Raw genomic sequence first — 17,355 nt, 5'->3', positions numbered from 1 at the left:
ATATAGAAAAATTAATTTTGTGTTTTCAATGAATTTGGTCCTGCAATTCCTCTCTAAACATGAAAGTCCATACCACACTACCTTAAGTATCGGCACTTGACTGTCTCTTTCAAATATGAATATTTCATTAATACATTGACAAACAAACCAATGAGAAGTATTTTACATGCAACCTTCATAATTTTCTTTAACTGTTTAAGCATTTTCACAAATTCAAATGACTTCTTGGGAACTGATGATATTTAAACATTTTAACAGAGATCAGAATATCAGTACACTATGAACATACTTATTTTAGCCGTAATCATATTTTAGCAGCTTTGGTTTTGCTTCTTGTCCATCTATTTATGTATACACTAATGTATGATTAAAACTTAAACATATCGTAGTAAAGACTTTAGTGTGTCTATTATATGATAGAAAGATGAAGATTGCCCTAAATTTTGAGTGCACTTATTTACATATCTTAACAGTATGTAATAGTGAATTCATATTACACAAAGGTCAGACAAACAAAACTATACACAATTCCTTACAATCTTTGGTGATGACAATGCTGAAGTGTTATCTATGTGTGCATTATTCTAGATTAATAACATAATTATTTATAAATTAATGACAATTTTTTGGATGATCTTATTCCACATGGCTGTGTGTTAAGTACTGGCACTGTATCATACTATACCTCATCACAATGTACCCCCCCCCCCTTTTCCATACCCATCTCCAATTCCTGAATTTAAAAAAAATTAATATAAGTTGTGATTTATGCTAAAAACAAAGATTTTTCTTGAACTGAACTTGAACTTTCTTGAACTGATCTTGTAACTATAACCTACTTGTGTGCGACAGTATAAAAATTCAGTGTCTGAAATTTATGAGACATATTGAATCTTGTACTTGTTACTGTAAAATTAAAAATGACAGATGCTTAATGCTAAATGTGAGCAAACTTCCTGAAGAAACAGACAGACAGACAGCTAGACAGACACACTGATTATGTAGGGCACCTGCTAAAACTCTGTATGTCCATATAAAGCACTTGAATTAAAATAAAAATTATAATTTAAAAATTTTCTTTACATGTAACGAGTAAATATGTTTTTACAATGCCTTATATTGACATTTCTTACTTGAATGTGCATTTTATTATAAATGCAATCTCAAGAGGGTGTGTTAAACAATATGATTAACAGATATTCTAAGAAAAACAATGCATTCTAATTTACAGATGATATCATATGAATGACTACATTATGTACAAAAATATGGAGATTCCCCATGATGTATAGAACTTTATCCATTTCTGAAAGTTTTTCTAGGTCTCTAATACCTTACTTTAACAAATGTTAAACAACATATCACTTATAGAAATGATATTTACAAAGAATGTACATAAAATAACTAAGAGACCACAATTCTTTCAAGAAATAAGCTTTCCCTAAAAAATCCCACCCATAAAAAAAAACTTCTTGTGAACAAGGAAATCTTTTACATGATGTGATTTATACATGACTATGTACACTGTGATATTTATGTTCGATTTGTCATAAGTGAGTCTGCCTTATGGGCTGAAAACCAGAACTTGGACTCCCTGATATCGATATCTGATCGGAAATGTCAGCTGAGTGATCAGTGATATCAGACGTCTCTGAATCTGTCGTCTGCATGTCGTTAGAGTTGTCTTTGAGGGGCATGAAGCCATACATGTGGTGGGGTGGGGGGTGAGGAATCTCTGACACATTCCCACTCCGGGGTACAAGCTGTTCCGGACTTCCATCCTCTAAACTACTCGAAGATATACTGCTGCAACAAAGGAAACTTATCTGATCACACTTTCTATATTTACATGTATATATTTTATTTTTTATTATACTTTTATAAATTGTCTTGATAGAGAATATGATATACTGCTGTAACAAATGAAACCCGGCTAATCATGCTTTCCAAATTTATTCTTATACTTTTATAAATTGTCTTGAAAGAGGATATCAGGTATACTGCTATAACAAAAGACATTTGTCTAATCACACTTTCTACTTTCTTTAACATCTTTTAAGGGGAAGAAGGGCCTTTAGCTGAAAAAATACTTGTCATTCAATTTTTTTTTTATATTTTGTATATTTCTAATTAAGTATGTCCTACATATCTTAAAGCAGTTATATCATTAGGTTTCTTACCTTATTTTAGAGATATTGATTGACAATTATTATGCCCTACAGTATGTAAGTGGAGTTTTAATTCTCCATGTTGCCGGGCTCATTACTCTGTTCCATAATTGGATTTTTAAAGCATATATAAAAAATATGTAAGTGAACATGTATCTTTTAAAATATTTCAGAGTATGAATTGGGTTTAAAATTCGAAAAGGCAAGTTTCATCTATCACACTGCATCTGGATAGGGAAAATTACGAACTTTTTAAGACAACTTAAACAACAAAAAACGTAATTAACAAAAAATCCTATCATTCAATATTTTTAAATTTACGTTGAAATGCAAGTCCTTCAAATTATAGATTAACTGTAAAAATTTCGAATGATGAAGCTGACCTCAATATTGCACAGGACATCGTTGAAGACGACATAAGCAGGACAAAAACTTGTCATGTTTACATTTCTCGAGTACGGGAAAAAACAACTATGACGTCACATGTACGCTAAATAAGCGAAATAAGATATACCTACATAAGATTTCCGTCATCGGCCATGCAAAAATAATTTTTATGTTCCCCGTTTCTCAAAATACTTCATCATATACTGATTATGACCTGTTTTTACATAATAATACCGCCCTTGTATTCACCGAGTATGATCTTGCTGTACTAGCAGATCGTGTATGACGTCACCGACTTGTTGGACGCGCAGTTTAAAGAAACAGAGGAGTGGATCAATCTTTTTTCATAATTTGATAATGTTTACAAGAATGTTTAACTTTTTATTTTTTTAATATAAGATGGTAATTAAAGAAAAAAAATTGTCAAAATTTTTTAGAAGAACTGATGCTTTACACGTTTTGCACTTATATAAATGGAGACTATGACGTAGTTTAACAAAGTCATGTGACCATGTGTCCTTCATCCCCTTAAAACACTTAAAAAAGAATATCAGGACCATGAATGTATGATTTTTATGTATTTGGAGTTTTACATATTTGCTAAAGGAAGGGCAATAACTGGATGATTCATATGTGGTGAGCTTGGGAAAAAATTACCTGTATGCATAAGGATGGACCAAATTGTGTGATATCTTATGTCATTTGATGCTAGACATAATCAATATCTGGGGGGGGGGGGGTTTATATAGTTTATTACCTGTGTAAAGCAGCTAGAGGGTTGGGTATTATAATCCAGTCTGCAGTATTACAGGTAGATCCAAAACAAAGGTGAGGATGGGATTTACTAGTACATTCAAAGGGAGGACAGATTTAGTAAGGAGTAATGAGCTCAAGGCTAAGGAGCATTACTATATATACTGTGTGTTAGAGGATAAGCAATAATTCAGTCCAGTTCCCGTGCTAAAGTTCAGTTAGTTTTATATGTGTGTGTGAAAGCCTTAGACATGTCTTCTATTTGAGAGCACTGTTGAGTTAAAGTGGGGTCAATTTATCTGTGTGCTAGAGGATAGGCCATGATCTAGTATGGAGTAACAAGTCCAGGGCTGAATATGAAAAGGGGGGATAAAATTTACCTGTGTGCTAGAGGATGGGCCATGATGCGGTCCGGGGTACTGGGTCCTGTATGAAATCTCTTGGGAGGACTGAGATAACTTTCCATGTCTGTATCCACTGGAGATTTAAAGAAAAAGTTTTTAACATTATTACAGAACTCAAACAAGGCTGATTAAATTCATCCATAATACAACAAAGTAATTTGTGAGATACAATGTGCATATATTTGAATATAAGATTTTCTACATAAATACTCAGTAAATATTTTCAACAAAAACAGGGTCCTAACATTTTACAGCTGTACAATAAATTTAATATTCAAAAATAATTTATCATGCATTACAGAGTGTACACACATTGTTATTTTGCCCTGAAATTCTTATTTCCAAATTCTTCATGGTACAGTATTTTCAGAAAGTAGAATTTAAGTGCTACTCACATTTTCTTTTCCCCACTGGACTTGGTCGTACAGCTATAGGACTTAAACTTCTAAAAAGATAAGTTAACAAGTAGTATAGGATACTTTCACAAACCAATCTCAAAGTAATGGCAAGTTTTATTAAAACTGCTATGGAGGGCCTCCAGAAATCTTTAATACCTCATGAATAATTTTCTGGTAGGACTAGGGCTAAGACTTGGGGAGAAGGAGTTACTTTTGAATGAAATCTTACCTCATGAATGACTTTCTGGTAGGACTAGGACTAGGACTTGGGGTGAACTGAGATCTTACCTCATGAATGACTTTCTGGTAGGACTAGGACTTGGACTTGGGGTGAAGGAGTTACTTTTGAATGAGATCTTACCTCATGAATGACTTTCTGGTAGGACTAGGGCTAGGACTTGGGGTAAAGGAGTTACTCTTGACTGGCATCTGCATAGATGGTGAAAAACATTGCTACAAGAGAAGGTAACTCTGTAACATTGTAAAAATTTTCATAGTCATTAATGGCATATTACTGAACTAACAATTATAGTATCAAAGTTGATTTTAAAAACAGTTTTTTAAAGTCACAATTTTAAAGCCAACTGTTTTTAGTAAAGCACCTTTAAATGTAATTCCAGTTTCATTCAAATGTTTTAAATTTAAAAATATCAATATAAACCTGGTTATCTCAAGCTAAATAGGACCGAGAAAAAACTTTGAGATATTTGAGGATTTGAGATATCCATTGTAAACATAAAGATTAATGGTTGAGATTTCCAAATCACTTCGACATATCCTTGGTATTCGAGATGTCAGTGTTCAAGATACCAAAGTTTAACTGTACATGTTTTCATGAACCTACTTTTCGGTTTCCAACCCTTGTAGGAGAGGGGGTGCCCACAAGCATGGTGGGCTGGGGAAACACATTGATGTGGAGAGACTCGCTGAATGACCGCGGGCGCCTGTGAGGGTCAGGCTGCATGGCTTCATGGGAGTCCTCCTGGAAAAATGAAGAACTGGTCAAAATATTTGGCCAAATATACTTCATTCAACAACATATTCACAAAAATATTGCTGTTTGTTAAACACCATAGTAATATACATGTACCAGTATTTAAATATATGTATGCATGTACATCACATGTAGTTTAATTTGCTCATTTTCAATAATTTAAGGAAACCATGGAGGCCTTATTAAACATGTTGAAAGAAATATTTCTATAAATTCATCTAAAATAGTTGATTTGTTTATGCTATTTGGTAGATACACGAATATGAAAACATCCCACTATATAAAGATACAAAATTGAAGAATTTGTTGATCTACATGATAATAATTATTACAGCATTTAAAGTAGTGATTCTGAGTTATCTACCACTTTAGCATGTTAAGATTTCCAAACTTTGACTGATAAAAATGAGAGATGTCATCTGAAGATAAAGTACAGATTGCTCAATCGGATTTACATAGAGTGCCTGCTCTAGAGTTGCTGAGTAAGGAGTTCATCCTTACACCCCAGGTTCGAATCCCACTGTGGGATGTGCAGACCGGTCCTTTGGATGAGACCGTATAAACCAAGGTCCCGTGTTGCAGTAGGTGCTGGCACAAAAAAGATCCCTCACTGCTTAATGGCCCGGAGTGTCGAGTATAGGCCAAAAATTTGCAGCCCTCCACCGGCAAGTGGTGGTGTCTCCATATGATTGAAAAATTCTTGAGAGGGACGTTAAATAACAAACAAACAAATTTAATATATAAATCACATTTGTAAATATAGTTTAGGTACTGTTTAATGTATAATAATCATATATATTGCTTAAAAGGACTCTAATTTGGAATAAATAAATCTATCATGTATCACCTGAAGGAATGTTAACAAAATTACGTACCAGAGAGAAATCCTGCCAGGAGCTAGACATCTTAATGGCTGAACTCACGTCTCTGGGGGAAAAATTAAATTTTAATTAATCAATATAGCATATTTCACAAATGGCTACAAAATTCTCTAGATATACATTTAATACATCTACATGTAGCATAAATTTACAAATGGTGATGCCAAAAAAGTATCAAAAGAAAAAAATAGAAAAATGAAGTATACATAGTTGTCCCTAAGACCCAGGGGCTGGGGAATTTCCCTGCCCATAATGAAGTAATCCCACGGTTACTTTGGTACAATGTATGTATTCCTCCTCACTCCCCTGTAAGAGAGGAACCCCAGATCCCCTTCTACTCTTATAATGTCCCCTGCTATTTAAATTCTTAGGGACAACCCTGGTGTGGCACAGACTTACAAATGGCGAAGCCAAAAAAAGTATCAAAAGAAAAAAATAGAAAAATGAAGTTTACATAGATTTTGACATTGAATCCCTCATGAGCTTGAATTACATGAATTATACAATCAATTATCATTAGAACTGAGGCCTCTGATGCTCTCTATGATTTTTCATTACTACAAATAAAGATACCATAATGACACTAGCAAAACTCCAATACACAATAATTGTATACCAGATCTGTAGATTTGGTATAGAATTTTCTGTAAGATACATTAAATTTAATGACTATGTCTTCAAAATTTGATCGTTGCGCAGTCCAAGTATTTGCAATAGATTAACACATACAATTGTACGCTTTTGAAATAAATCAGGTCCTTTTTCAATAGATTCAGATGACCAGTATATCTTTAATATAATGTGCTATATTATTTTTGATCAATCTTGTATTTTTGCATTTATTTTTAATTAAGATGACCTGGATACAAGGACAGGCACTTCGAAACAAAACGATTAAAAAGCAAACTTAATAATTAATGGTACCTTTCATGTTCTTTTTCCTTCTCAACTATGTGAATTTCTTCGTCTTTCAATCGATTAACTCTATCTGGGATTTTTACGGGAGTCTACAAATAAATATCAATACATGTATCACAGAAACACTGCAATATCTTCACTTCAAGAATGTATAAAGCAGCAATATGCCATTGCACCTTGAGAACGTTAAATTAATGACCTGCTAATTTGTCATGAGTGTTTCACTATTTGTCATTACATGTAAAACTTAAGTAATTTTTTGTAAGTTCTTTGAGAAATCCTCTGGGTTTTACACAAAAATAAAATTTTTCAAGATTTTACAATTAAATAAAGAAAGAGAGAGGGGAAAGATTATATTTCACAAAAAAGAAAGAGAGGAAACAAAGTTACACAGCTATAAAAAGTTTATATGGGAAAAAAATGTATATAATGATCTGAGTCTGTATCTTATCAACAAAACTGTATATGTCCATCATTTGTTTAACTCAAAGGGAATGAAAAATGTTCCTGCTAGCTGTACTATATGTATGGACAAAAAACTTCAACAACGAAGTTATCTCACACTTGGTCCACATTGGTTCAGAGACATAGAACTGGAACTGAATCTGCGCAGCCTCGAGCATTCTGACACCTTGAACGTGCTGGTTGGAGGACTGTAATGAAAAATTAAATCATCCAAAATATCCTGCAAAATTCTCTTCCCACCTCAGACAAGAATATTCTTTCAAAATGCACAGCAATTTCTACATGAAAAAGACCCATAAACTTCGAAAAAAATGTTCTTGACCATGACCATATTAACTTATGTGTGCTGAAATACATTGCAAAAACATAATTTTCATTGACATTACAGTATTTGTATTACTTTAACCTTAATTTTCATTTTTCATAAGAAAAAAAAATTCTCCCTTTAAAATTTAAGTGTGACTGATGTTTGTCATTTCCAACATTTCATACCTATCCAAACACGAAATTCTTTAGGAAGTAGAAAATCAAAACATCAGATATATATGAGAATATAAGCATTATGGTGAGCCATGCATTATAAGAAAAAAATAAAACGACAATAACATACCTAATTTCTGGTTGAGAGACCAAAACATTGATCATAGGCGCGCTATTTGACCGTTTCAGAGAGCCACCACTAGACGTGGGGGGCTGGTTGTTAGAGGGGCCTGGTGGTGGGTCTACTTCCATGCTGTGTTCACGTTGCAAAGAAGCCATTGTTAATCGTGGAGAAGAGAGAGACAAAAATCAGCTGTTTATGGAAAGATGCCCATATGACGTATGGCTTTGCAACCACTGTTGTTTACAATCAAAGAAGGGAATAATACCAAAACACTTTTCTACATCTTGATCAACTAAATCTGTTTCACATTCTTCAGTGCGATAAGAAATGTATAAATGCAGCTAAAGTTAATCCATAATTCCCCATCTTGTCCGTTTTGCGGCTGTACTGCACGCTCCAGTTAATAATTATTCAAGCATGAAAGAACTTTAACTGATGTATCCTGAATTGTCATTGGCTAGTTGCATGAACATTCAATGGTTTTCAGATGTTTTTTTCTTTTAAATTATTGCCTTTATTGTGTTTAAAATCAATTGATTTTGTATTGAAATAAGTTATCTTTTTACTTTTTAAGAAATGAAATGTAATTATTCAGGAAATCATGAAATATACTGATTTAATTATTGAAACGGAAGTTTACTCTTCGACCAATGAAAACAACTGTTTTTTAAGTAATAGTCAAAGTAGGTCGTTCAGTTTTTATTCCTAGGAAGTTACTTATAGATGACCCGATAGTACCGAAAAAAAGATTTGATTTCTTTTTAAATAAAATGATAAAGGTAATCTTTAACCTCAACTTTGACTACATGAGCAGTTATCAGAAAATATTTACTTATCACGAGACTGTCTGTTTACTAATTAAACGACGTACAATACTCTTTTATTAATATACGATAAAGTACTTAAAAATCCAAAAAAAAAAAAAAAAAAAAAACCAAACAAACAAACAAACAAAAACTTGACGTATTCTCCAAGAATTTTTTTTTTCCATATATCATACATGTATATAGAAAAAAGATACCTTTTCGAAAGGTAATTAGTTTGATGCAATAGAATTTTTTTTAACTTCACCAAACATGTTGGCATACAGTCACACAAAGCATAATATAAAGAAAAGACAAAGAAGTGTAAATCAATCATATAAAATGTATGTAAGGCAGGTACGTAGCAACAGGGGGGAGGAAGGGGGGGAGGGGAGGCTGAAAGAAGTTCGAACTTTATAGCACTCATGCAGATGTAATATGTTATATTCGGGAATTTTTTTTTTTTTACAGAAATATTATGTAAATCAAAATATGATAAAATTCTGTAATTTGATGACAAATACTGATCCAGCATTCTTAAGAAAATTGTGTATATTCATCACCAAAATTTTTGACACTGTCAGTCCTCCTCAACTGAAGTCAACTCTGCTCTTCCATAATTGCTGAAAATATGTATATATGTATCTCTTGTTCCATTTCTATGCTTTTTTGAGAGAATAATTAAATGAATGAATGATAAAAATTCACATAATTTCTTAGCTTGGACAACACAAAAAGGGCTACGTAATTCTTTACAATGGTTTTAATTCTTTCGCAATATTAAAATTGTCAGATATATTGCAAATATCTGGATAATATTTTCCTCTTATATCATTGTATACAAGGAGCAATCTTAGCTGAAATGTAATTCATCCTTTACATCTTTACAAAAATGACAAAACCTAGAATCTCTCGGCATGCAAGGTTTCTGTTATCTCCGACGAGTGTGCAGGAATACTAAGCTTTGTTAAGTATAAACACACAATTTTATGGATAGGTCATTTTAGATATTCCTGTAATTCATGGCCATTCTTGCCTTCACTTAAAAATCTCAGTTAACCTGACTTTGTAAGTTCAATGTGTTGAAGTTGCATATTTATATTATCAGTATGAAATTTGTGTTAACAGTTACTGAATGCAGAATTTGTTTTATCTAATGATGTCAGTTTTAGTTCACCTTTCAATAAATGTAATTTTGTCTTTTGCCAGTTATCCATACAGCCAATAATGAAAATATATAAGCATCATCTATAATTTAGCTGTTTTGAGAATTTCATTAATTGTAGCATTATTCCTAGTGTTAAGACCATTTAATATCTCGTATTGTTAATCTTTCATATTAAAGCTGAACACGACTCATAAATAGGCATACACCATATTCGATTTATACTATCTACGACATTAGCACCGGGATAAACCCTTCGAATTCGTTAGACCTGCCTGGTTTATCGTCAAGGGTGTCGGCGTGGAATGTCGACACGTGTCAGGCCCGTAGGAAGCAATTTCAGTTGGGGGGGGGGGGGCACAGCCATACATTTTCAGTTGCATCTACCAAAAATTTCTTGACAAGCAAAAAAAAAAAAAAAAAAAAAAGGTTGTCAGATGTTTTTATTGAGGGGGCACAAGCATATAGTATATCTGTTTTCTATGGTAATCTATATCTATATATCGGCAAAATTATGGGGAGGGGGGCACGGCCCCCCGTGCCCCCCCCCCCCGGTTCCTACGGCCATGCGTGTTCGTGCTTGTTATCTTGCATTGCCTTTGTTTATTCATTATATTGCAATAACGTGTATTTGTGTTTGTTTGTATACTGCACTAACCTGTGCAACTGTTGTAAGTTTCTTTCAATTGGTATCTTACTCTTCCTGCAGTAGAAGAAGTACAGTTATTTTTGTCGCTGCCGAGTGCTGTGTAGCATGCGTCCGTCTACACCGGTGACAACTGATTACAACTGATTACACTGAACAGTGACTTACTGAGCGGCTTATACAGTGGCCCTCAGATATAGCGGGTGAATAATCAAATATGGCAGACAATTTCCATTTACGAATCGTGTTCAGCTTTAGATAGTCAAATTTGATTGGTTTAAAAACATTTGTTAAAAAGTGCTGTTACCCTATCGCGTGCGTAAACCTCGCCATCCTGGTAACATTACATAGCAACGGTTAATAATGCATGACGACGGGTAACAGTATAAAAATTGTGTTTATTTAGGGTAACATGTGAAATTGTTATCCCTTGAAAACCATTGCTGACGTCAGCCTCGCCTAAAAACATACTTGTAATATTTTTATAATATTTAAACTTAGCAATAAGTAAACAGGGAAAACTCTTATAATCTTACAAACTCTTACAATTTTTAAAACGAAGCAAGTTATTGATAAATAAGTTGATGAAACAAGAGTATAAACCGTCTCGTTTAACGTCATAATTTCGCAAGTTCTATGGTCGATACAATGACCTTGTCAGCAAATACAATCTATCATTAAGTCAAATGCTTACTGACGTTTTTCGAACAAATTGCTAGGTCTTTATTCACACACTGAATTGACTACGGATTTTTCCGTTTTTCCCAATCATGACAAGGAACACACGGCGGGTTGACCGGTCGGAAGGAAATGTTTACTCCTCTATGGCACCTGATCCCACCTCTTATGTGTTAGAGGCCAGTGTTTGCTCTGCTCCTGATTTGTATTGTTTGAATGGACTTTTGAGCTTGTATACTGTTCGTTATCGCCATGTCGAGTTGAAGGCCACAGCAAGTGTTTTCTTCTTCTCATCTAGAAGTTTTTGTACTAACTTATTACAAAACTTGTGATTTTCAATTTTCTAAAGCTCTTAAGAGCTTTTATAGAATCCATCTGATTAACACTACTTCTATAATATGCTATACAGTGCAGGAAACTAATTTTGTTACAGCATCGATGCTGATTTGAATGCTTCCTTTGCTTGCTGATTTGAATGCTTCCTTTGCTTGCTGATTTAATGCTAGTAATCCTTATCCTGATGCTGTTTTATAATTAGGTCAATGCTACCGGAAGTAGCATCATGCTACCGGAAGTAGATAATGAATTTCAGCATTACCGTTTAAAGCAATAAAAGTGCCTTTTACAATTATTTGATCATAATATCTCACTATGTATCAATAATGTGAATACTTTAACCAATATTCTTTCTTTCTTTTTTAATTTTTTACTGAATTAAAACTCATTGATTTTCTGATGCTAGTAGGATAATGCTGATTTTATTTAGATCAATGCTGGTTTTATCCTTTGCTTGCTGATGCTGATCCTGGTAATGCTGTTTTTTAAATGCTGATGCTGATGCTAGCTCGATCCTGATGCTACTAATGCTTATGCTGATGCTGGTTTATGTAACAAAATTAGTTCCCTGCACTGTAGCACAGTTCGTCTGGTTTGAGGTTTCTCTTTTAAATCAGTTATAGTAACTATTTATGTGAAAAGTAAAGATAGAGACTTTAGCATTTTGTAAGGATTTTTATGAAGTTTAGGCATTCAGTACAGGTAGGGTAGATCAAACTCACCTTCATTTATTGGAATGTTACAAATATTAAAGACCGAAATATAAATTTGAATTTTACCCTTAGAAAGTGAATTGTGCATGAGTAGGATTTCCAGATGTAAAATTAAATCCAAGTTCTTCTAAAATAAAGGTTTAATAATAAGCCTTACAACATGTACAAGGAGGATATATTTACAAACCTTGTCTGCTGGAACCAAACCTCTTTTAACACCTCCAATTTTGTGAAAACGGAAGGATAAATGGTTAATAAAATATTCCAAAATTAAGGTCTTCCTTCCCCCAGACAAGGTTTGAAGTTTCTACCTCTCACACTATACTAGACATGATTTTGACACAATTTGACTTTATGTACATTTTACAAAAATTTATAATTCCAGAATGAGATCACATACATTGACTTCCTACTGGGTCCACGTACCAACTAACATCGCTTGATGGTCCCAGGTCTCGTAACACAGAAAGATGGGAAACTAACATGAAATACAAATTGCAACAAACAGAAAGATGACAGGAAAGAAAGCCAATACCACGATACGATCATCAAAAGACGGTTGTAAAAAATTGATAATTTTTTTTTATTATACATTGTTCAAATAGATACACAAAATATCCAAAACTTTTAGATTCTGTCTGTACTGAATGAAAAAAACAGTGATTCAAAACATGAACTATAGTCAACGTTTAATTCTAATACAATGAGGTGTTTATCCACATCATATTATAGTTGAGATATCCTTCACTCAAAACAATTGAACCAGCAATAAATATTTATATATGTATATAATATTGGATATTCAAGTCTCACTTGACCACTCAACTAGAGGAGGAAGTTGGAGAATCTACAAAAGATAGATAAGAAAATAATATTTTTCCCAATTGAACATGAAATAAAAGAATAAATAAAAAATACACAATTAAAATACATAGAGTAAGAATCGTCAGTAATCTGCAATATTAAAAAACAAAAAAATAAATGTCAAACCTGTTTTATCGATATCATTGACTATCACAAGTAAATCTATGTAGTTCTATATGTACTTGCCTCTAATTAAAAGAGAAAACTATTTAATATTTTCCAATGAAATCAGGTGTCTTCATACACCTGCTTATGTATTAAATAATCTTATGTGTATATGTTCGATCTTTGCATATATGTACTGTACAGAATCCCATTTTAATTTCTTATAATTACCTGTGAGATTTTTTTGCAACGTCAGATGTTTGTGTATACATATTGTCGAGTTTCGCAAAGATCCAACCCAGAGAAGTTGATATATATATGTAATCGTAGCTCAGGCTGTATGGACATTCCACCCCTTGTTGTTCTGTCAGTAGCACTGTCAGGAACTGACCATCCTGGTCTATCATCTGTACCGTCTCTGTGTAAAGATCACACACTCGGATGTGTGACAGAGCATCTGTACAAATTCCACGTGGTTTAAATTTCGATACTTGCGGATTTCCTGTGTAGGAAAAGCGATGAGTCCCAGTAGAGTCTGTCACCACTACAACACCTATCTCAGAAACATTATCAATCAAGTCAGAAACAATCACATCACCATTCTGGTTTTCTGTGATGTAAATTGGATTAACGTAGAGTCCGTGACCTGGGCTGTGTTGAAGTTCTTGTCCTGTACTATTGTACCGGCCTACCCTTGCTGCACATGAATCCTTTCGTTTCATCCCAATAAGCAGATCTCCATTTGAAGGAGAGCAGAAAAGACACAGCGGTTCCCATGGATTGTTATCCTCATCAATGTACAATATGTTTCATTGTTAAATATTTTGATGTTATTTATGTTGTCTATGTATGGAAGATCTCCTTGTCTTGTCACTGTGTGTACACAATTATTATTTTTACATTTATCTAGAACACTAATAGAACTGATACCATTTGTGTCTGAAAAGGTTAGATTGATCAAATCGCTGACCTAGGCGCCGTCTGGTGTGACAAAGGAGATATGGCGACTAACATTATAATTACTGTACAGCCAATGTCTCACTTTAAAAGATTTCTCTAACACTTGCGGAGACATTAGTTTCAACAGCTGTCCATTTCTTACTTGTCTTTTTTCAGTCTCTGTAATTGAGATTCTTCCTATATATAGAATCTTGAATATATTTTCTTGGTTGATTTCCTCTGTTGGAGAGTAAACTTTTATTGTCATCATAGCAGGGTTGTCACATTTCTTTGGGATTTTAGTTTTCTTAAAGATTAAAGGAATTGTTTCGCTTTATTTGCTGACTGTTCAAATCTATGTTCAAGTTTCTGTAAGGATTCAATTTGTCTCCGTTGCTGTTGAAGTCTAGCTTGTTGCTCACAGATGTCATCTAGTACGATGTGTATCTGATCCTTTTGCCTCTCGGCTTTGATATTTATGTTTTCCTGGAGTTTGAGATTTCCGTTTGACAAGATTTAATATCGGAATTGATTCCTGACTGGATACAACGATTATGTAGAGTAATCGCATTTTTGATGTGCAAAATTCTTAATGTAACTATGTTGCTTCTTCTGAGTTTGATACACTAACGTTATATCCTTATTTTCATGCCCTATGTGCTCTTCACAGCTAGAACAAACAGGAAGCTTCCACATTAAACACCATGTATCACAGAACATGTTCTGATGCCTCTCACAAATCTCTATTATCATGAATTCACCATCTTTATACATGTACCTTAAGTGTTTGGTCACTACATTGTGGTATTTGGTGTCAAAGTCTTTCAAATGTTTCTCCTTACAGAGAACACACAAGTGATTTTTACATGTATTGCATTTTTCTCACACTGTGAACACTTTTGGTATTTTTGAGCGTGTTGGGAAGGATACACTCATTATTCTATGGTACTGTTTTTTTCTTGAACTTCTTTCTCCATCAAGTTTCTTTCGCTACTCATTCATAATTGTGAAGCAATCTACATGTAAATAATAAATATAAACAATGTATCAAGAATCATACAAAAACACCTATTAACGATTTTGTTTCTCTAGGACCAAATATATCTTAAGCCACTCAGCCTTGAAAATAATATTTTTTCTGGAGCTTGGAAATTTCTGTTTGACAAGATTTGAAATCGGAATTGATTCCTAACTTGATACAACGACTATGTAGCATAATCTCAATTCTGATGTGATTATTTTTCCTGGCGAGTTAAATTAACCGAATTCATATTTTGAATTTCATGTCTTAAGTTATCTACAAATGAAAAAAGATGAAGATAATGAACAGTAATTGATCTAAAACGATCTACAAACAATACAAATCTGTGAACAGGGAATACAACACTGACCTCCATAAATTCCATAGCCGGTGGGATCAGGTGCCTAGGAGGAAGAAACATCCCATGTAGAACAAATAGAAAACTTACAATCAAGACATCACACCAAGTGATTGCCAAACAATTTTACCAAGTGTACACATTAACCATACATATAACAGTATAAAGCCGATAAACTATTACCTTGTTAATCTTTAAATGAAATGTTCGTATCTTTCCATATCAAAATGGATAACCCTTTCCCCGTACCAAAATTACTTGGAAGACAAAAATGGTTTTATTCTAGCCATATTTATAGCGATTCTAATAGTTGTAAAAATTTAAAACATAAAACTAATTTAAAAAAAGAAAAAGAAAAATAAGGTCCTTCACCCCTCTGATAAGATTAAAATTCGTCACTATGATAAATTGGATGTACATATACTATTTTTCCTTTATGAAAGTAATATGTTAATGGTCCATTTCTATCATCCCCCCCTGCAAGGTCTGCTTAAATTGTTTTATTAAAATTAACATGAAGTATAGGCACAAATTACCCTGTGTGCGGCGAGGGGTCTGGGGGCCGCCCAAGGCCCCAAGCGGGTCCAGGGCAGCGCCCTGGTAGGGGGTTCAGGGGGGCGAAGCCCCCCGACGGAAAATGAATTTCACGATTTTGAGACCCCTGGGTGACAAATTCTGGGCGTTTAAAATACAAAATTTTGAGTCTCTTTAAAATGAAATTTCATATTAAGTAGAAAAGCTAAGAACATGCAGTCCAACTTCTTAACCAGAAAACTTTAGTTAAAAGAGTTTTCATATTTTTTCGGCGTAATCAAATTTAGAACTTGAAAAAGATAGTTATTAAAAAAGTATTCAAAAATAATCAGACACAAAGCAATGTTTTACAATAAATAATAAACAAATATTTTTTTTTTCAGAAAAAAGCTAGTCTACCCACAAAGAAGTGGTAAATTTGGGTGGACAGCAATAAAAAAGTTCATTGCTTCTATTTCAAATCAATTTAATTAATTATTAATACCAAACATAGCATATCTAGTGAGCGTCAAGGGAGTTTTATATCTATATTTATAATTACATGTACTTGCATATAGAAATTTTCAAGACATTTTATAGGAGTTCCTACAGTGAAACAGTCGTATAACTATTGCAGGTTATTATAATTGTACTTTGCACAGGTCGGTGGTTATTTATACATTCATGATTATTTTCTCTCTTTTTTACAGTTTTGTTTGTAAGTTTTTTTTTTCTGAAAAAAAAAATTAAGTGTAGGCACGTGCCTTAAGTGCTTAATGGCAGCTACGCCACTGGTATGAAAAACATCAGTCAGCATTTGACTTAATGATAGATTGTATTTGCTGACAAGGTCATTGTATCGACCATAGAACTTACGAAATGATGACTTTAAACGAGACTGCTGATATTGTTGTTTCATCGACTTGTTTGTCAATAACTTACCTCGTTTTAGAAATTGTTCATATGTAGAGCATGCTCGAGCGTATCGAATCAACTGAGAGATATGAACCCCGTATGCAGATGATTAAGGTACATGTATATTGCTGCATAAGTAAGGGACGTTGACGATTGAAAAATAAAAGTCATCACGTTAATCATAAAGCTTTGTTGTTAGGTTACCATTTACGTCCTTTTCTAGTAAAATATACAACTATGAAGCAGATGTGTCAGGCTCTGTGGTATCTTTTATCTCAACGTCACAAGGATATATTGTATCGACATAAGAATGGAAATAGCCATTGT

General features: G+C 33.5%; 2 protein-coding genes across 3 annotated transcripts; both read right to left on the bottom strand.

Annotated features, from left to right (window-relative positions):
* Positions 1-711: 711 nt before the first annotated feature.
* On the bottom strand, positions 712-8,397 carry LOC133174742 (P2R1A-PPP2R2A-interacting phosphatase regulator 1-like). 2 transcript variants are annotated; one of them, XM_061309829.1, is made up of 9 exons: positions 7,979-8,397; positions 7,466-7,556; positions 6,910-6,992; positions 5,980-6,031; positions 4,955-5,092; positions 4,472-4,563; positions 4,108-4,157; positions 3,689-3,785; positions 712-1,803 (listed from the first exon to the last, which is right to left on the bottom strand). In XM_061309829.1, the coding sequence occupies exons 1-9, from the start codon at positions 8,125-8,127 to the stop codon at positions 1,548-1,550; spliced, it is 1,008 nt and encodes a 335-aa protein (XP_061165813.1). In that variant the 5' UTR covers positions 8,128-8,397; the 3' UTR covers positions 712-1,547. The 2 variants fall into 2 exon arrangements, with proteins under 2 accessions (XP_061165813.1, XP_061165812.1); XM_061309828.1 differs by having other exon boundaries at positions 712-1,806; positions 7,979-8,396.
* Positions 8,398-13,134: 4,737 nt separating this feature from the next.
* LOC133174800 (uncharacterized) lies at positions 13,135-14,004 on the bottom strand. The gene is made up of 2 exons (XM_061309898.1): positions 13,674-14,004; positions 13,135-13,160 (listed from the first exon to the last, which is right to left on the bottom strand). Exons 1-2 carry the CDS (start codon positions 14,002-14,004, stop codon positions 13,135-13,137), a joined length of 357 nt encoding a protein of 118 aa, XP_061165882.1.
* Between the last annotated feature and the right edge of the window lie 3,351 nt (positions 14,005-17,355).

This window comes from Saccostrea echinata, unplaced genomic scaffold, assembly GCF_033153115.1.
Source record: "Saccostrea echinata isolate AGI-Se365-2 ecotype Australia unplaced genomic scaffold, CSIRO_AGI_Sech_v1 ptg000059l, whole genome shotgun sequence".
In the NCBI taxonomy this organism is placed as follows: domain Eukaryota; kingdom Metazoa; phylum Mollusca; class Bivalvia; order Ostreida; family Ostreidae; genus Saccostrea; species Saccostrea echinata.
The sequence above is the reverse complement of the archived record's forward strand: the minus strand, read 5'-3'. Positions and strand labels throughout refer to the sequence as shown.